This window comes from Epinephelus fuscoguttatus, linkage group LG10, assembly GCF_011397635.1.
Source record: "Epinephelus fuscoguttatus linkage group LG10, E.fuscoguttatus.final_Chr_v1".
Classification (NCBI taxonomy): Eukaryota; Metazoa; Chordata; class Actinopteri; order Perciformes; family Serranidae; genus Epinephelus; species Epinephelus fuscoguttatus.
This window is the reverse complement of record NC_064761.1, coordinates 36,542,058-36,563,459: the sequence shown is the minus strand read 5'-3', so window position 1 is coordinate 36,563,459 and position 21,402 is coordinate 36,542,058. Positions and strand designations below refer to the sequence as shown.

Here is a 21,402-nt window from a genome sequence, read left to right as displayed (position 1 = left end):
TAAATGCGAAAGTCACAAAATATCTCAAACAAATAAACTGAATGAAGCAGCAGTAGACCAGCAGCCCCTGTATTCAACAGTGTTAAATTACCAGTTTTCTCAATGGACTCTGGTACTGAAGAGAGCGGTGAAACGGCTTCATTTTTCCTTTCAAAATCACTACCTGACATTAAGGTAAAGCAATGAAAATACTCTCAATATATCATACACTTAAACTGATATTTATTTTTTTAGGTGGCTAAAATTTGTTTCGTTGCTGACTAAGCTCAGCCTGAAAGACGCTACCCAGGGCATAACTATTAGAAAAACTCTTGGTGTCGTCGCATTTTAGTGACGTCATCCATCTCCGCACTAAGAAACGGCTCTGGCCGCACTCCACGTGTGGTTGTTGTAAACTTTTAACCATGGCAGGCTCGTTTTCTCAGGAGCTCGAGGACTTGTTGAATCCTCAGCCGAAATTCGCAGATCCGGAGGATGATGATGACGAAGCGACCAAAGCTAGAGTGATAGAGAGGTTCACCGACGAGGACGACGAGGAAGATGGTGTCGGCCTCAGTGCCTTGCGGAAGCACAACACATCCCTGCTGTCAGACACGGACAGACGGTATGTGGGGAAGAAGGTGTCCCGTAAAGACCTGCTGATGGACATTGAGGGATCTGGTGAAGAGGAGGATGAGGAGGAGGAGGATGATGATGATGAGGAGGAGGAGGATGATGATGAGGAGGAGGAGGAGGAGGAAGAGGAGGGCAGCATGGAGGAGCTAGAAGAAGATGAAGGAGAGGAATCTTTTGGTGATGAAGAGGATGATGAAGAAGAAGAGTTGGTGGGCAGTGATGCGCAACTAGATGCTCAACTTTCATCTAAGAAAAGCGGTGCTGACGTCACTTTTCCTCGGAAAGTGGACTTCCTCAAAATGACAGAGGGCATGGATGATCTGGGAGTGAGCGAAGATGATGATGATGACGAGGAGATTGAAGGCAGCGATGAAGATGATGAGCATGAAGATGAGTTGGAAGACGACAACGACGATGACGATGATGATGATGATGAGGGAGCTGTTTGCACATTTTCTCAGGAGAAAGTAGACGAGGAGGTCGAGAAAGGGAAGGCTGTGAAGAACCAGCTGGCCTTGTGGGACAAACTGCTGGAGGGCCGAATCAAACTCCAGAAAGCTCTGGCGACCGCCAACCAGCTCCCGCAGCCGCAGACCCTCCCAGAGTTCAAGAGGAGAGGCGGAGCGGAGCTGGCGGGGCAGCTGAAGAACACCCACAAGGCTCTGAAAGCTCTCCAGAGATCCCTGCTGGAGCTGCACGATCAGCTGCTGCACCAGAACGCAGACACGAGGACCATCGCTCTGGGGGAGGCAGGAGCTCAGGGTGATGACGAGGAGATCGACAGTGATGAGGATGAAAAGATGTCAGTGCAGGAGCTTGGGGCGCCTAAACGAAAACTGGAGATGGCGGAGTACCCGGACTTCATGGCCAAACGTTTTGCAGCGTTCCAGCCTTACCGGAACGCCACGCTGCAGAAGTGGCATGACAAGACGAGATTAACGATGGGCAAAAGCAGCAAAGGTTTCGGGGCATTCGACAGAAACATTCTTACCCAGGTTGAGCAGGTGCTGCTGGACAATGAGAGGCTTGTGCGACGCACCCAGACCCGGCGCTCTGAATACAGAGTCCTGGGGAAACCAGAGGCCTCTGCTGTCACCTCTGAGACCGCCCCTGCAGACGGAGAGGAGGTGGAGCCGCAGCTGAAAGCAAACACACATCTAAAGGATCTGGACGAGGACATATTCGACGACGATGATTTCTACCACCAGCTGCTCAGAGAGCTGATCGAACGCAGGACGAGCGCGGCGGACCCCAATGACCAGGTGGCCATGGGCAGGCAGTGGCTGGCCATCCAGAAGCTGCGCAGCAAGATCAAGAAGAAGGTGGACACCAAAGCCAGCAAAGGGCGCAAGGTCAGATTCCACATCCACAGCAAGCTGGTGAACTTCATGGCTCCTATCGACCACAGCTCGGTGAGCGACGAGGCGCGCAGTGAACTGTACCGTGGCCTCTTTGGACAGAACTCCACAGTCAGGGAGTGACATGGAGGAGGTGCTCATGTAGAGGACACGCTGCAGTGTCGGGATGTGAATGAAGCCTCTCCGCACATCGTCTGGAAGGATGGCGAGCAGCAGTTTGTGTTTGGACAGAGACTGAGTCTGCTCCCTGTCAGCAGAGGCTCCTCAGTTACGCTGAATATGGACTCACAGGGCACACACAGCTCTTCATTTATACCTTTTATACCAGTATGTGTTGCATAATGAGCACTTTGTGATAAAATATGTAATACACATGAGTGTAAGGCTGCAACAGTTATTTTATTGATCAATCATTTTGTCAATAAAATATCAGAAAATAGTGAAATGTTTAACTTCCCAGAGCCCAAAGTGACGTCTGCTAATGGTGTGTTTGTCTATCAGTCCAAAAATCCAAAATTATTCAGAGAAAAGAATCTGTTCTTCTAAATGATCACAATTAAGAAACATGAAATCAGATCAGCATCGATCAGCTAATCAATTAACGGACTAATTGTTCTACATGCACAATGACTGGTGGACTTAAAATGGTGAACTGCCCTAACAGACATGTTGTGACCCAGTTCCACATACAAACTATATTAGGTACACTTAGTTTTTCCAGTTACAAGAAATCAGTGTACTGTGTTATACTGACAGGAAACAGGAAGTGATATCGCCCTGTAAAAGTGCAGGTTTAATCTGTCACTGCCAATAAACTTCACACAGAAACACATCAAGTATCTCCCGATTAGATTCGTTTCGATATCGGTTCGATAGGGGATATTTCAGTTGAATACCAACTTTTGCTTGAATGTGAAAGACTCTCAGAGAACTAATACTAATACCGTCTGTCCTGCATCTCTCTCTCTGTCTCTTGTGTCATACGGATTACTGTTAATTTATCATGTTGATCTGTTCTGTATGACATCTGTTGTACGTCTGTCCATCCTGGAGGAGGGATCCCTCCTCAGTTGCTCTTCCTGAGGACAGAGGGAGGTCGTATGCTGTAAAGCCCTGTAAGGCAAATTGTGATTTGTGATATTGGACTTTATAAATAAAATTGATTGGAATATTACAAGGAATTACTAAATAAATTCAGAACCGAATAAACGCTGAATATTTCATAACTAAAAAGTCACAATATAACCTGAATATCTCACTGGAAACAAATCTAAAATGTCAATAAAATACATTTTATTCCTGACGTCATCATACTGAGTAAAGGCTGCTGCAGCATCGTAATATAATGACTCCAAAACATAAAACGTCAGAGTTTCTCAATACTACAGTCTTTAATAAATTAGTGCTGGGGCCCATTTGCTACCAGCGAGACTAACAGGGTTAAAGTTTCACACATCATTGAGCAAAATCCTGTATTTAAAGATCAGTCTCGCATTTTATGAATCGATATCGGGTCATTCAAATGAAAATTGATTTGAATCGTATGAATCGATTATTTTTACCCAGCCCTAATAATGACCATCAACATATACACACACCGCTGCCTCACCCTGATTGTGTCCCAGTGTGAACACGCTGCAAAAAACCTGCTTAGAATCGGTGTGGATTTGGGACACAGGACTGAGGTCATGAGCGCAAGTTCCCCCAGCGATCCCCTTAACCCCCTCAGAAAATGTTGACCACACAGCAAAGCGGTATGGAATGCCATTTAAATCTATAGTAAATAAATAAATAAATAAATAAATATGCCTATGAAATAAATTAACATAGTTGAGTGAATTAACATATTTAATAAAGATAAAGGAGTGCTTTTATGGAATTATGACAAAAGTCCCCTGAAATAAGCAAAAGTGGTCTTTGAATTTTTATTTAATAAAAACACATTTATGTATTTATTGCCTCGTTTATTTATTTCAGGATTTATTTCCTTGCCATATTTATTTCATAGGCAGACATATTCATCAATATATGTATAACTGATTTAAATTCCATTAAAAGATCTCTCAAGGTCTTTTTCTTAATATTTAGATTTTCACATATAATTTACATTTGATTTTCTGTAATTGCTTTTTCTCAACATAAAGGTCTAAATGTTGCTTTGCTACACTGCCAGGAATAAAATTAAACATTTATGTATTTTTATTTTCACAAAAATTGCAAAAAATAAATAATCCATTTAAATAAATGGATTTACATAAGGAATATGAGATAAGCTTTTCCCATAGCGGACATTTTGACTCATCATAGGCTGCATTCACTTTATATTACTTCAACCGCAGTGAGAAAAAAACGCTGAAGCAGCCTTTAACTTGTAATTCAGAGTCAGAACAAAAAAAAATTAATTAAAAAAAAAAAATCCATTATCAACACAATACGATAACTTAAAGGAGCTATACACTGAGTTTGTAACTGCTTTCACTGCTAATGAAGGACACATGCAAATTTAGGCTGTTTATCAGGTGTGGCTACAGGTTAGCAGTGGAGCTAACCACCTTGGACTTGGAATAATGAATGAACCTTGAACCTTTTCTTCAATATGGCACCAAGCACATGGCATTATTCTCTCAATATGCAGATCTTTGAGTCAAACAGAAACAGAAAATGTCTTAAAAAACAAACGTATATATTTAAATCAAATACAAGGACCTGGATGTGACAGATGTGTCAAGCAAATAAAGAGTACCTGAGAACTTTATCATGAGAAAAATGTACACGGGAAGAACATTTACAGAACACATTTACATTGGGTTTCTTGTACTTAATGACATTTTACAGCTCAATGCATTCAGTAACACTGTTATCAGCGTGTCTTTGAAATGAAACCTGCAAACATCTGAGGATTCAAGTTCATGGGACTCAAAGGAAATCAATACTTTGTGGTAATCTAGAGCAACATAAACAGTTCTTTCTCTTAGCAACATCTGAATGAATTAGTTAAAGTAACGTCAGTGTCACACTGAAATAAAAATTCTAACACAATTAGTCCACAAAGACATTACAGAAAGTGATCTTTGGTGATGTCGTACATCTAATGGTTTGAGGTGGGAATCGGTTGTTTTAATTTGACTGATTCAGTTTAGGTTTAGACAAGACAAAGCAAGTGCAGCTCGGGGCGACATGACGCAAACATCCAAAGTCTTGATCCATTAGTACATCGTTTTGAAAATCTATTCATACAAGTCAAAAAATGCTTTACACTGAGCCTGGAAAGAAAAGAAGTTGCATTGATAAAGGGAATTAGTCACCTTTAACGGTAGTGAGTTTGGGTAAGGCCCTGCCATTGAACAGCGCGTTGCTACACTGCGTTTATTGTATGGTTAAAGGCTATCAAGTGTGTTTTAGACACCATAACTGCTTCTGTAGTTAGCTTCAGTGCGGTGGTAAAGGCAAGCATCAGTTTGAAATTAAATTACAAGTTAGCCCCTTTGTTTTTCTCCCTCTTCCATCTCATACAGTACACAAGCTACAGAGGAAAATATAACTGAACACAACCTTTAAACCAGATCCACAAACGGATGGTTCCCCTTCAGTCCAAACAGAATCATATCAAAAAGAGGCCTTTTGATTTCCTGTCTTTACTCTTGCTTTGTTAGCCACAGCGCAGAGCCCGTTCGGCACGTACAGGTGAACCGTCTTTCGTCTCCGGGGAGTACTGCGCTCAGTGGGGCCGACTGCTTGACTCCATGTTTGGCTGCTTCTTTGCAGTTGCGCAGCCGTTAAACCACCCGTTCAGCCGTTTGGTCAAACCGCCGTTTAAGATGTCCTGGATGTGCTGAACTATGAGATTGATGGCAACTGTATGGAAAGACAAAGAGAGAGCGTGGTCAGGTTTAGCCCCTGTTAGTGTCTCTGATGTATTTCTAAACAGTGATATTTAAATAAACTCACTACTGTTTCATCCACTGCAAAACATTTCTAACCTGTAAGTCCAATGAAATATTTTGTATTTTCGTTTTGCTGTACACAGTGGTGCAGTGGTTAGCATTGTCCCCTCACAGCAAGAGGATTCCTGGATCGAACCCAGGGTGGGGGAGCCCTTCTGTGTAGAGACTGAATGTTCTCTCCGTGTCAGCGTGGGTTTCCTCCAGGTACTCCAGCTTCCTCCCACAGTCCAAAGACATGCAGGTTAATTGGTGACTCTAAATTGTCCGTAGGTGTGAATGTGAGTGTGAATGGTTGTCTGTCTCTATGTGTCAGCTCTGTGATAGTCTGGTGACCTGTCCAGGGTGAACCCTGCCTCTCACCCAATGTCTCCCCTGTGACCCAGGATGAGCAGTTACGGAAAATGAATGAATGTACAAAACAAGCAACGGACAAACACTGTCCTTTGACCGCACTTGCACACGGTTCTCACACATGGAGGTGGCTAAAGCAGCAGCTAGGAGCTAACGATGCTAACATGGTGAATATCTGCCTATAAGGCTACAATGACGTCCTGTTTTTACTCCAACTTTACGTTTTTTTACACAGAACCAAACTGATTTTAGATAGCAGAAGCAAATAAAGGTGATGTGTAACACACAGCATCTGCCTCTGGTGTGACATATAACAAACAATAACAATGGCATACCACGACAGTCAGTACGTTTACATGGAGAGTTTAATTCGACTTTCATTTGGAATGAAAGGCCATTCCAATTAAAAGTGGTCATGTAAATGGTCATTCCAAGTGAAAATTAAATCTGATTAAAGGGGGTGGTTTATTCCATTTGTCATTCCGAATGAAAGAATTTTGTGTGCATGTATACACTCATTCCTCAAGTTCATTATTTATTTCATTCTGAATGAGAAGCCAATGACAATCATTTACTGTCAGTGTTACATGGTGGCTGACCTCGTCCTCTGCTCAGAGGGTAAGGAGTTCCCGGACCTCAATGTCTCCTCCATTAGCGGGCATTTTCAGCTGCTGTTCTTCTTCAAGTTAGCTGCTAACTACTATTAGCTGCTCTTTAAATCTCCCGGCAGTGCGACGCACACATAACACGCCATCAAAGCTTCACATCCGTCCTGTCTGCGGTCCCCTCCTACCAGCCACCCCTTTTAAACAGACGTTGATTTGGCCCTGTAACTACCTTTGCTGCCAGCTTAATGGCGAGACAACCCTGCCCGCCCATTCTCTACCTCTACCCTCCGAGCAGAGGATGAGGTCAGCCACCATAAAATACAACAGGGACAGTAAATGATTGAAACTGTACCTTTTTATTAAGAATGGCGAGTAGAATAACAGCATGACATTCCTGCCTTGGACAGGCAGTGTAAAAGCGGCTAGTGTTAACATGTGGAGAGAAACCAGAGGGTGAAGAACAATTAAGTCCGCATGCCAAGCAGCTCCCGTTTAGAAGGATTTAAAGGCAGAGTGACATTTCGAGCCCACAGCTCTTCCTCAAGAGTTTTAAAAAAAAAAAGACAGGTCGCCATCTTAAATACCCATAGTGCTGTCTGAGCCAGTCATGTGACATGCCACACCTGTTATGTGTACCCATATGTACCTAAAAACTTTGCATTAAAAGCCTTCTAAACAGGAGCTGCTTGGCGTTCAGACTTATTTGTTTCATACTTTGCCAGACGTTTCTTTGGTCCAGCACTCACTCCATTGGATGAGTGGGATGTGCGTGTCTTTTGTGCTGTTTTTGATGGAACCAGAAGGTGCCATCCTTGACATGAAATTTTGTACAGACAGTCATGGTCCCCAGAAGCTTAATTCTAATGTTGTTGATGATCCTTTTCCTTTTTCTCTAGCACGAACATCGAGTCAAAATTTCAATTTCTCCACTGAGTTGTTTTATGACTAAATTGCTGCAAAACTAGTCTGTGACTTCAATGTAAAGGTCATATGTGGGAAGCACAATGGAGGCCAGGTCAGGGCAGGTGTGCTGATTGAAGATATTTAGACCGACTATCGACTGTACAGTTTTCTTTTGTGCAGTGTGTTTTGGATGTTTTAAAGTTCTTCTCTCAAATCAACAGACAAAGCTGTTTTGTATTCAGCAGCAGAGGCTTTTGGCTTCCCTACTTTTGAGAGCACAATTCCCAGCTCAGAGGCCAACAATCAACACAGCTGTGTCCTTTATGATAACACTGTTGAGGCTAATGTCTCAAAATATTTGGTTCCAAGTTCTTCTCTATCGTCTCCGAGCTCCGAAAGCACTAATACTCACCGAGATTGTCAACTCCTCTCGGTATGATCACATCAGCATATTTCTTCGTCTAAACAGCGTCAACAGAGAGGACAAATGTTTGACTGTGAGTCGATGCTCAGGGACACAACCACGCAAGTAATTTGAATACATGTGGAATAACACTTACTGGCAGGCAGAACTCCTCAAACGCAGGCTTGACAAACATGATGTACTGTGCTAGAACGCTTTCCAGGTCCCGTCCACGGTCACTTATATCCCGCAGCACTGGGGGAAAATGAGACCAGGGAAAAGCTCAGCTATCTTTAATTAATGTCTTTCCTCTTGTGTGTAGAAACTGAAGGGATCTGTCTGGTCATGCTCGTACATCTCACCTCTTCGAGACAGACGTGTGTCTGCGTCAGTGTCCACAAACAGCTTCATCTGAAAAAGGTCCCTGATCTCCTGAGAGTAAAACATCAGGATGCCCTCGAACAGCACCACGTCAGCAGGGTACACCGTCACTGTCTCTTCCTTCCTGTCATACAGGAGACATTCAATATAAAAATACTTAGTGTGCCTCTGTAACATTTGCCTTCATCTTTCAGTTAATTATTCATTGTTCCAGTGCAACACAGGGAAAACAGTAAAACTAGAGATTAAAGGGACCATAGCCGTACTTTTGCATGTTTTAGTCTGTTTACTTTTCCATAGTTTACTGTGATGTTTCAGACCTTCAAATGCATTCTCTGCCTCTAAGGCACCTATTGGTTCCCATTCATTTTATCATTATGCTATGAAAATCGATTTAAGTAAAATTAATTATTAATTAATCCACCACAGTGGACATTATATCCTCTTTTACAGTTAATGTTACCGCCACATTATGATGCATTAGAGACCTCTCTTACAGCCCAGTTGTGAGAAGAAAATGTTGCCTTTGTATGTTTCTGCAAACCATGAAAATATTAGACTTACACTTTTTATACATATCTTATTAACGTTTAGAAAGTGACATAGTATATGCGCTGGCTTTGTCATCGGGAGGTGGAGGGGGTAGTGGATGGTGGGACACCGAGGCAAACTGTAGACCACTGTTGACGGTGAGTCATTGCTGTGTTTCCAGCAGCATTTAAGGCACCAAACGTGGGTGTTTTTTAGGGAACTATCACTGTTTTCCTGTGGCTTTTAGGCCCCACACAGGTGTTTTTTTAAGGACTCATCACTGTGTTTTAAAAGGCTTTTTAGGCACCAAGCGTGGGTGTGTTTTAGGAAACCATTGCCATTTTTACTGCAGTTTTTTAGGCCCTACACAGGTGTTTTTTAAGGACTCATCATTGTGTTTTAAAAGGCTTTTAAAGGCCCCAAACGTGGGTGTTTTTAAGGGAACCATTGCCATTTTTACTGCAGCTTTTTAGGTACCAAACATGGGTGTTTTTTAGGGAACTATTGCCGGTTTTCCTGCAGCTTTTAAAACACTAAACAGTGGGGTATTTTAGGGACCCATCACTGTGTTTCCAGCAGCATTTAAAGCACCAAACGTGGTTGTTGTTTGGGCCACCATTGCCATTTTTACTGTGGCTTTTACAGCACCAAATGTGGGTGTTTTTAGGGAACCATCTCTATTTTGCTGTGGCTGTTTAGGCACCAAACATTGATGTCTTTTATGGACCCATCACTGTGTTTCCAGCAGCATTTAAGGCACCAAACGTGGGTGTTTCTTTAGGGACTCATCGCTATTTTTTCCTGTGGCTTTTAGGCCCCAAACAGATGTTTTTTCGGGACACATCACTGTGTTTCCAGCAGCTTTTCAGCACCAAACATGGGTGTTTTTTAGGGAACCATCACCGTTTTTTCCTGTGGCTTTTAGACCCCACACAGGTGCTTTTTTAAGGTCTCATTGCTGTGTTTCAAAAGTCTTTTAAGGCAGTCTTTTAAAGTCTTTTCCTTACCATAACCAAGTGGTTGTTGTGCCTATAACCAGCCACAACATAATAATGTACAAACGTAATGTACACATGGTTTGCAGAGACGTACTATGCCAACATTTTTTTTTATAGTGCCTGGGCTCAAACATGCAAATGCTCCTCTTAAGTTGTCTCTGTGCAGCCTATCTGATGAGATTCATTCACCTGGAATGGGAAACAAAGTCATAAACAGGGATGTGGACGGTTTTTCCCTCCTTGATGTCCCACAGAGTCGCGATTATGAGATCGTTGTCGAAAGCATCTGTACAGAAGGAAAAAGCACAAAGCAGTTAAAATGATTTCTCTACAGCAGGATAAATTATCATCAGCAGGCAAACCTCACATTATGATCCTGAGTCACATACAGATTAACTGCTGGAATCGCCTCTGAATAAACAAGGCAAATGTTTCCCAGCAGGAGACACACAGCTGTTTCAGGCCAGAGGACGTCTGTCCTTGGTTACCCTGCTGCCAGATGATACATTAACACAGCGAGGCATGTGATGAAGTCAGTGATACTGACATACCTGGGTGGTCAAAGTTGAACTGGCCCTTGAGTGCCTTGGCCTTCTGCTCTGGGGTGAGGACCCTGTAGAAGCTGTCTTGGCTGAGGATGGCCACTTGCCGCTGGTGGTGGTCGATCTCGTTCTGGCCCAGCAGCTCCATGATCTTGCCGCACACCGACGACTTGCCGAACAAGACGAACAAAACAAGTAGTGTGAAAAAACACTGGCCTCCGTTATCTTACTCACCACATCCTGCTGTTTTTGGAACTTAAGTGGCTGTCTGTACGAATTACACCAACACCTAAACTTTCATTTATACTTTACATTAAGTTCATGCATGTCGCTGTGTCCTGAAAGCATAACTCAATGTTTTCTTAGATCTCTATTTAAAGGCTGCAAACGTGGATTCTTGACATCATATGTGAAGCTGGCAGACAGCCACACTCAACAGACACTCACAAACCCAAAACATAAGATTGCTGTTTACTCCACATTCAGAGAACATGTGTGGGAGAACAGGTGGTTCTGTGAGCAGTTAGTCTTATGGGAAAAAGGGGCCACAGCACAAAGAAGTCACACCCACAAACAACTGCCTGCTGAACCACAACCACAACGTTTTGTAGCTTTAATCGCCTTTAAATCAACCTACATACACCTACATAACTCAAGTAAAGGAACAGGCTACTTAATTATTAATACAGGTTTTAATCTACGTAATTCACTTCACTACCTCTCTGAAGTTTCAATAACCACGTTTTTCACATATTAAGAAGAAGAAAGAGAGACTTTGATTTCGCCTCGGGGCATCCTGCATCCTGATGATCTACTCTGCAAAACAACTGTGCAACAAAATATAAAACAAATTCACCTGTTACTGTGGAAACCCATTCCCACCAGTGTGATAAGTTATTAAAGTGAGAAGCTTCCTGAAAATAATGACTTGGTATCGTTTCTCATTATTTTGAGATATTTTATTTTAGTTTCTTGTTATACTGAGATTCAGACTTGTTGTATTGTGAAATCTTGTCATTATTTCAAGATATTAAGTCATTATTTTAAGATTAGGGGGCAGTATACTGAGAGCTTCTCATTAATGTGAGATATTAAGTCATGATTTTGAGAAATCTCATTATTTTGAAATAAGTGTCAATATTTTCACAAAGTTTTGCGTTATTTTGAGATACTGAAATAATTAAATCCACATTTTGAGAGTCATCATTTTGAGGATTCTCATATTTTTAGATATAAGTAAGTCACTATTTTGAGATAGATATGTCCATATTTTGAAAAGGTTTTGCATTATTTTGAGATACTAAGTCATTTTTTCAAAATAAGAGTCTATTTTGAAGTTTCACATTATTTTGAGATACTGACTCGTTCTCCTGAGAAATCTCATAATTTTGAAATAAGTAAGTCCATATTTTGAAAAGGTTTTGCATTATTTTGAGATACTACATCATCATTTTGAGAAATCTCGTATTTTTTAAATAAGTTACTATTTTGAGAAATCTTATTATTTTGAGATAGGTAAGTCCATATTTCTGAAAAGGTTTTCCATTATTTTGAGATACTAAGTCATTATTTTGAAATAAAGAAGTCAGTATTTTGAGAAAGCCTTGCATTATTTTGAGATACTAACTCATTCTTCTGAGAAATCTCATTATTTTGAAATAATTAAGTCCATATTTTGAGAATATTTCACATTATTTTGAGATAGTACGTCATCATTTTGAGAAAGCTCATCAGGGTTCAACGCTAAGGTTTTTTTTCACTTGCCTGGTTGGGCAAGCTGGTCAGAGATCTACTTGCCCAAAATGAGTTTTTACTTGCCCTATAAAAATTGTTTAATTTAAGCGGCTATCAAATAACAAAGACTGCTGTTATTTTTATGTTATGTAATCTTTATTCACACTGTATTTATTAATTAAAACAACATATGTCATGTATTGTAGCTTAATTCCTACACAAAAATGACAGTGTCAGGGCTTAAAGTGAAAAATTTGTCAATCATGCTCCGTCTATAATTTTGCACCCATGCCCACCTCTATTTATTTTTCACCCCTCTCTCCAGTTCTGCTGTATTAATACTGGGTTTAATATATTTTGCTTCTATCTCTCTGCCCTGCTCTACTCTACTTCAACGCTACTTACTCTCTCTACTCTACCAGTAGACTACCACATGCACCTGTTGCATAAAACACACACAGCAGTGTTTCCCCTAGGATGGAGTTGTAGCAGCGGAGGTGAAGCACACGCATGAAAAATAATTTTCACAGGTGTGAAACTTTTTTGTATGCTTGCAAAGCACAGCCTGCTGGGATGTTTCTGTGTATCTACTGGCACCAGAAGGGCTCTTTAGGACTAAGTACATACAGTACATATGTGCACAGTAATGAGCAGGTGAAATGTCTGTCTAGCTTACATATGAGGTGTCTCAAGATTTAGGAACATACAATTTTATTGAATATAATAAAGTAAAAAGTCACTTGACATGCTGCTGATTTGTGCTATGACCTATTTAAGTGTTGGAAGTTGTTATTTACGTGACAACGCCTGAACGCAACACAAGCTCAGCACCAAGAGTGCCGTGCTGAGCTGCTGTGCGAGCAGCTGTTTGTCTGTGCGTAACAGCAATCTGTTGGTTATTTACACACTGTCCATTTCAATAACTTTGTCAGCTGACAAACTGCACCGGGCTCGGGGTCAGGTTTGGTCAGGAAAATGTGGCCCGAGCCGCTCTAGCGTGATCACCTGTGTGTGTGGTGGAACTCCGCCGTGCACGATACAGGAGGAGGAGAATTGGGAGAGGAGAATTGTTAACGCGTGACCATGTAGAGACAGAAATGACATGATGACATAACACCATAAATAGTATATTGTTATGTTATTATATGAAGCGTTCGTCACGCAAAATAATATCAATGGGGGCTGTGGGCAGGACATTGTTACACAGCTGTGCCTGTGACTTCAGGCAGAGACACCGCTGCATCAAAGCCGTAGGAGCATGGTTTAAAATACATTTATTTTATCAATTAGTTATTAACTTTTACTATTTTTAGCAACTTGCCCGATCGGGCAAGTGAGTTGTTAGTTTACATGCCCGACCTTGAGTTTTACTTGCCCCGGGCAATCGGGCAATCCTTATTGTTGAGCCCTGCTCATGTTTTTGAAATAAGTAAGTCACTATTTTGAGACAGATAAGTCCATATTTTGAAAAGGTTTTGCATTATTTTGAGGTACTACGTCATTATTTTGAAATACGGAAGTCAATATTTCAAGAGTTTCTCATTTATTTGAGATACTACATCACAACTTTGAGAAATCTTTTTTTTTTTTTAGATAAATAAGCATATTTTGAGAAAGTTTCACATTATTTTGAAATACTACTGACTTGTTTTGAGAAATCTCGTTGTTTTGATATACTAAGAAATCATTTTTACGATACTATCTCACTGGATGTGGCTGTGGCGCAGCTGAGGGAAATATTTATATGGGCACTATTATTATGGACTGTGAGTGGACATTTACAGTCGTGTGGTTGGAATCTGACAAGTTCACTCACATGTCATGTTAATACTGTTATTTTGATTTACCTCAGTTTATTGTTTTTGTCATTGTTTATCATTTTCTTCTCATCTCTTTTTTCCCTTTGCATTTTGAGGTGGTTCGGTGTTGTTGAAAAATTCAAAATTCAATAAACTTCAAGTCACAAAAAGACACTTACTCATTAGCTCAAGAAAGTTTCTCATTGTCATGACTCACGAGATCTTTTTTTATCCCCAATCACACTGGCACAAATGGGCTTCCATACATTTCTGATCTTTCAAAGAGAGCAACACTTATTCACGATACTTGGAAACCTTTGAAACACTGCACAATATTGAATACAGAATCAAGAATGACAATGCAGATATTTACCTTACAGCACACTGCAATACCTGCATCATCAACCACCTGCATTTAGACTACCACCATTGGCATATCTATCACAGTAACAGCTCTGTGTAGCCGTCCTGGGACCAGACTGTCATTATACTGCTGTGTTGTCAGTCTTATAAATATTCTCTATCTGTCTGTCTGTCTGTAGCTTCTCACCATGACAGTGAAGACATAAGTGTAATGCCAATGAGCCAGCTGGTGAAATGAGGTGAAGTGAAAAAATCTAGAGGGAGCTAGACAGAAGCTGCATCAGAGTCACAAAGAAGAAAAATCCAGACATCAGCAACTGCACCAGGAAAAACAATACACATCATGATAACATAAAAATAAATAATCTTCAGGCCATATTTTACACCGGTATTTGATATTTATAAATATATGACCTGCAGACAGCAACATGCTTTAATAAAATAGGCAGATTCTACTTGGTTTGGTCAGACTGGTGAGTTTTTGGAGCTTTTGAGTATATTTTTTTTTAATTCAAAATAAAATTCAATTAATCATTTAAGGTCTAATAATGTATTTTTTAATATCTATCTAATGTTCATGAGCCTATAGCAGACCCTGCACAGATGATGCTAATTAACTGAAGGTTCATCTTCTTTACTATGATCCTTGTTACCCTTTATATCTTATGGTGACAGATGTACAAACACAACAGCAATATATGGGAGTCCTTCAGTCTGATTCCCATTTGTAACACTAACCTACTTTATTAACCATTTCAGGAAAGGCAGTGTTTTGACATGCTGTAGGGCGGCCTGCTCCACAGTGATCACTGATGAAGCAGCGCAATAACTGATCCCACAGAATCAATAACCTCAGCTATTATTATTATCCAGAGGGAAAGAAGCGCGTCATCTTTAAAACAGAAAAAACATATCTGTGTCGGTTCACACAGACAGTCTGATACAATAAATACCTGATAAATACATATAAAGACATAAAAACAATCTATTATTATATAAATACCGACCTTGCCGCTGGCTGTGCCTCCGGCCACACCGATGAGGAAAGGCTGCCGGTTAACGGTCTCATTTTCGGCTTGGTCACCTGGCTTTGTCTCGCTGTCGCCTGCCATGCTTCATCTGCAGCGCGCTGCGGCCCTCTGACACACAACCAGCGGTGCCTGCGCTCCTCGTGCGCTCCTCCCATCTGATGATGGCGAGGATGACGGGGCTGCCGTTCACGGGCACGGAAGCAGTGGTGATGATGATGAGCTGATGATGTTTAGAAGGATGATGATGATGAAATCAGAGTCGGGTGAATTACATGTAAAAATGTTGGTCAGTAATTGTTAAATTTCAAACTTCATGTTAATAAAATTCAATGAATCATATTTCAACATGCATTTTTTTATCTACTCTGTGTTATCTATGACCTTATCAGCCAGAACATTCAAACCACTGACAGGTGAAGTGAGTAGCTTTGATTATTTTGTTCCAATGCATTGTTCTGCTGGGAAACCTTTGGTTCTGGCATTCATGGCAACAGTACTCCCCAGTAGCAGTGGCCCCCCAGCAGGATAATGCAGCATGCCACACTGCAAACATGGCTCAGGAATGGCCCAAGGAATGTGACAAAGACCTCAAAGTGTCAACCTGGCCTCCAAATTCCCCAGATCCCACAAGAATCCTTGAGCAGATTGGGACCTGGGAAATTTAGAAGCCAGGTCGACACCTTGAGCTTTGTGTCACGCTCCACAGGACATTTCTAAACAGTCTGTGTAGTGTGGCATGGTGCTTTTTTCTGCCATTGGGGAGTACTGTTGCCATGAGGGGGGGTACTTGGTCTGCAACGGTGTCTGAGTGGGTGGAACATGTCAGGTGGTATCCACATGAATGCCAGAACCAAAGGTTTCCCAATAGAACAATACATTGGAACAAAATAATCAAAGTTATTCACTTCACCTGTCAGTGGTTTGAATGTTTTGGCTCATCGGTGTATTTTGAAAAGCAGAGGTCATCACATGTTTATACTGGGTTGAAAAGATGTCCCCCAATGAATGATTTGAGAAAAGTCAAATCAAACATTACTGCAAGGTAATAAAACATAATATCAACTCATCAGTGAACAAATAGGCCTAATATTTTTCCTTTATTTATTCATTCAATCTAGAGGCTACTTTATTCATATTTTGGTTATATTGTGTGCAGAACTAAAGTAGTGTAAAGAGCACATATGGTTGTCAGCTCTTCTTTGTCCAGTCATTCCCAATTTCTGCAATTCCAAGATTGTTCAGGTTCCCCAGTACACAGAAACTCACCCTTTAAAACTCCAAAGTCAATGGTTTAGCTAATCCTTAGTCTATGGTCTAAGGATGAGCTAAACTCTTCATTCCCCTTCCTTCATTATTTCTATTACCATTAGCTACTTGACATAAATGCATGTATTATTGTTTTTACGTGCACGTCGCTCTGTCATTTACGGTAATAAAGTCCAATAACCCCCACATCAAAATTCGGTCTCAAAATTACTCTGACTAAATTAACACCTCTCTGACACAGCGTCGGTTATGATAAAAATAGACAGTTTGTATAATAGAACAAATACATTGCTATGTAACATATATATTATTTTATTTCAAAATATTCAATATTTTTTTTCTGCTACGGTCGCTGAACCGGAAGTACTATTCCCATGTATGACCTCTTCGCTAATGCTGACACAGCCCTCTCAGATCCATGTAATGTGCCCATGCTGTAACCTCTAATAACAAATTAACTGTTTCTCTCTGCGGTCGGATAAACGGGGCAGTAAACGGGACGCCGCCACCATGAGCACCATGTTCGCAGACACGATCCTGATCGTGTTCATCTCTGTCTGTACGGCGCTGTTAGCCGAAGGTGAGCGAAATCCTCCTGACAGCTTAAGCAGGAAAGCACGTTAACTTCCGTCAAAGAGACACAATGATACGCTAATTTTTACACCATTCTGGATTACACATCAGGGAGATAGTGTTTACGTTATTAAATTTGTTTAATTGCTACTTTTGGTGGGTTTGAGGACCGGCTACTTATGCTAGCTAGCCAGCGAATTTAGCCAACGAAGCTAAAGCATTCGACAGCGCAAGGGATACAACTTCCGGTCATACTTTCACAATAACAGTCTTACGAGAAGTTTATTCGTTTATTTACTTTTTGGCTCTGGAAATATGTCCTCTGCGTTTGACTCTAAAATATCCGTGGTTTGACCCATCATAATAAAGGAGAATATACGTATGTTTTTCGTTACGATATGATAAGATAACCTTTACTGACCCCCAGAGGGGACTTCAGGAATTGCAGCAGTGCAAAGACAGAAATAAGTACATTAAATATAGAGAAGTAAAGGATACAAATAAGACTATATCACAAAATGGGTATACGCAACTAGTGTAAGAGTAGAAGTAAATTATGAACTGTATAAGAGCAATTAAATACTAATAAACTTTGTTTATATAGCAGCAAAACACAGTTACAAAGTGCTTTACAATAAAAACAGGACATAAAAAAACAAAATGAAATGAAGAGCTAAACACAAGGTACATAGTTAAAAACAGGGTTGGATTACATTAAAATTGGGGATGCATGATATTGGATTTTTTTTTTAATGATGCTTTTCATTGAAGGATAACTGCACACCCTCCCCATCTCCTCCTGCCCCTACCTTGAAAGTCCACAGAGATACAGGTTGAACACACAGTGACACTGATTCCATATTTTAAAAATTGCAGTAGAAAAAAGGGGGATAAGTAAATAAAATAAAAGAAAGGAAAGGAAAAAAGAGAAGGTCTTTTGAGCAACAGTGCTTGAGAGTGAATAGCAATAATGTACAATTACATAACATTTTGAAGGCTATTAAAATAAATTGCCATTTCTTATAGAAACCGTCTTCAGAGCCCCTAAGAGTGAATTTTATCTTCTCAAGTTTGAGAAAAAAAAACAACAGGTCTTTAAACCAGACAGAGGATAATGGGGGGTCAGCGGACTTCTATTCTAGCAAAATCTTTCGATAATCTAATAGAAATGCATACGCCACTATATCAACTTGTCCGGCGCCTTTAGTATTGAGGTCCTCTGGAACGTCAAACAGTGTTATGAGCACTGGCGGTCCAATTCCTTTTTTAAAATTTCAGCTAAGGTTCCAAAAATGTAGGCCCAGAAGCTCTATAGTTTGGGACAAAGATAAAACATAAGCATAGTATATAAATAAATTGGTCCAACAGTTGTAGTTTTATTTTAGTTAAGTTAATATGACTTTGACTGTAGGAATTAACTCTCCGTTCTCAGAGTTCTCAGAATAGGGTGTTCCTAACCTGGGAACCAGGCGAATCTGCAAACTCATGCTCATTAATTTGTCAGGCTAGGGTGGAGGTTTGCCACCTCCATAAAACTTGGTTTGTAGCTTGATAAAAAGTGTTTTTTTAATCCTCCCTCTTCTTGCTACCCAGATGCAGTGGAAAATTACAAGACCTCACTTCAAAAGTTCAGCTGCAGAAAATCAGACCATCAATATCCCTGTCATTTAGGATTCATGATTGTCTATTGCATTTGAATTTCCACAAGTTTAGATTGTAAATTAAGTGCAGTTTATCGTCTGACTTTTAAATCTGCTTTGACAGAAAACAAACTAGTTACAGTTTCTAATTTGCCTCAGGTTGATCACCACTCTTTATTGGCATCACTTACACACAACTCTGGGATGACAGTGTCGCACTAGGAGTGTGCAGTGTGTATAAACTTCTCAATGACAGTGTGTGTAATTAAACGTTATGTTTTCAGTATGTTTGATGATACAGTAACTTTTCTGTGAAATCTGAGAAACTGCGTATCGACACAACAGTCACAGAAATGTCTGCTGATGCAATAAATAAAATATTAGACACTGGAGATGTCTGACAAAACATCTTGTCCTGATTGTCTCCTCAGGGATTACCTGGGTTTTAGTGTATCGCACTGAAAAGTACAAGAGGCTAAAGGCTGAAGTGGAAAAACAGAGCAAAAAACGTAAGTGGCTCGTGTGAATTCTGCATTGATTGTGTCTCTTTGGACTGTTTGATGCATTCTCTGTTGCTTGTTTGATATTAGTTGAAAAGAAAAAGGAAACCATCACAGAATCTGCAGGACGTCAACAGAAGAAAAAAATTGGTAAGAAGACATAAGTTCTCTGCGTCTATGAAATGCCCTTTTCCTTTTTTTCTCACACTGACGGTGTTCTGTAACACGTGACCTCTGCTTCTGAATGTCTTACAGAAAGACAGGAAGAGAAACTGAAGAACAACAACAGAGACTTGTCTATGGTGAGAGACATTTGTAATGTTCAGGCTTCAAATCCATCAACTGTCATATAAATAAGATTGTGTTCGTGATCGTCATTTCTTAATGTAGTTTAGAATAGATATTGTGTATAACAGGCTTACCTTCACTTTATATGTTTAATATTAAACAATACTGTGATATTTGAATGTTGGTAAAGCCAAAATCAAGTCAAGTGTCACCAAATTTCAATTTCCATTTTTAATCTTGTGTGTTTTTTTTGTAGGTTCGCATGAAGTCCATGTTCGCCATTGGCTTCTGCTTCACAGCTTTGATGGGCATGTTCAACTCCATGTAAGTTACACGTAGTGACATCGGGTTGATGCGAGATCTTCCTCTTTTAATATAAAAAAAACGACGTAAATAGAATATAACAATTGTGCCTACGAGCTCTCATCTCTTCATCCATCTCTTCTTTTTTGTTTGTTGTTTTCAGCTTCGATGGAAGAGTTGTGGCCAAATTGCCGTTCGTGCCGCTGTCCTACATCCAGGGTCTTTCACATCGCAACCTGCTGGGCGAGGATTACACCGACTGCTCCTTTATCTTCCTCTACATCCTCTGCACCATGTCCATCAGACAGGTAACGTCTTCACATGTGAGGTTGAAGCCTTTGACTGTATGTCACTGGACAGTTCTGTGCTGTATTAGAGGAAATTCAAGGTGTTTTTTATTGAAGGAAACGCCAGTCTCTTATTCCCAATAGTAAAATGACACAGGCTATACATTTCTCTGCCATTGTCATTCGATACTTAGGCTCTTTTGTTCTTGGTTAAATTTCTGATTGGTTAAACGTCCGCCCCCTTGCTAGTCAGCACCAGAAATATTAGTCGGTTAAACCAATTAGTGTTTTATTCATGTACAAGGCGGCTTAACTGTCAAGCAGCCACCCACCACTAGTGGGTGCTACAGAGCCGTCAGACAGCAGTCCCCCTCATGCTTCCTAAATCAGAAGATAAACTGTTTTGTTTTCTCCGTTTTGAGAGTGTTTTGTGCTGCGTCTCTTCTCCAGAACATTCAGAAGATGCTCGGTCTTGCACCCTCCAGAGCGGCAACTAAACAGGCTGGAGGCTTCCTGGGACCTCCTCCCCAAGCAGCCAAGTTCTCCTAATCACCAGACGGGCTCATAAGCGCTGTTCCTGCACTGTGACCGTGTGCAGCCATGGCTCCCTCAACAGAGCACAGACAGAACTGATTCTGCAGTGCTGGAGCCAAAAGCATTATCTGTTGCAGCTACTGTATCACTACTTTCTGTTTGGATTTCTCCCTCGTGTTTAGTTTATTTAACTTTAATTGTCTCACTTAGAAATTAGAGAAAGAAAATCGGTTCTTAATTATGTTGATTACCAAAGGATACGAATGTCTACCTTGTATTCAGCACATGCCATACATTGTTTAAGGATTTTAATTGGCACGGTAACCTCTGATCCGTTTGTCAGTATTATTGGATGTCATTGTTTGTATCCTTATTTCTTACATATTAATAAAGTTTTATGGTTACTCTTTAGTCATGTTTTTCATTTTTATGTGTCCACACCAGAGATAG

General features: G+C 40.6%; 3 protein-coding genes across 3 annotated transcripts; 2 read left to right on the top strand and 1 right to left on the bottom strand.

The window, feature by feature from the left end:
• Positions 1-339: 339 nt before the first annotated feature.
• Positions 340-3,281, top strand: aatf (apoptosis antagonizing transcription factor). The gene is made up of 2 exons (XM_049588429.1): positions 340-2,620; positions 2,862-3,281. The coding sequence occupies exon 1, from the start codon at positions 405-407 to the stop codon at positions 2,094-2,096; it is 1,692 nt and encodes a 563-aa protein (XP_049444386.1). The 5' UTR covers positions 340-404; the 3' UTR covers positions 2,097-2,620; positions 2,862-3,281.
• Positions 3,282-3,914: 633 nt separating this feature from the next.
• uck2a (uridine-cytidine kinase 2a) lies at positions 3,915-15,704 on the bottom strand. Its single transcript, XM_049588430.1, has 7 exons — positions 15,538-15,704; positions 10,644-10,803; positions 10,282-10,378; positions 8,545-8,687; positions 8,340-8,437; positions 8,192-8,240; positions 3,915-5,828 (listed from the first exon to the last, which is right to left on the bottom strand). Exons 1-7 carry the CDS (start codon positions 15,640-15,642, stop codon positions 5,692-5,694), a joined length of 789 nt encoding a protein of 262 aa, XP_049444387.1. The 5' UTR covers positions 15,643-15,704; the 3' UTR covers positions 3,915-5,691.
• Positions 15,705-17,191: 1,487 nt separating this feature from the next.
• On the top strand, positions 17,192-21,363 carry tmco1 (transmembrane and coiled-coil domains 1). The gene is made up of 7 exons (XM_049588872.1): positions 17,192-17,407; positions 19,472-19,549; positions 19,631-19,690; positions 19,796-19,842; positions 20,085-20,152; positions 20,295-20,439; positions 20,869-21,363. The coding sequence occupies exons 1-7, from the start codon at positions 17,338-17,340 to the stop codon at positions 20,965-20,967; spliced, it is 567 nt and encodes a 188-aa protein (XP_049444829.1). The 5' UTR covers positions 17,192-17,337; the 3' UTR covers positions 20,968-21,363.
• The last annotated feature ends 39 nt before the right edge of the window (positions 21,364-21,402 follow it).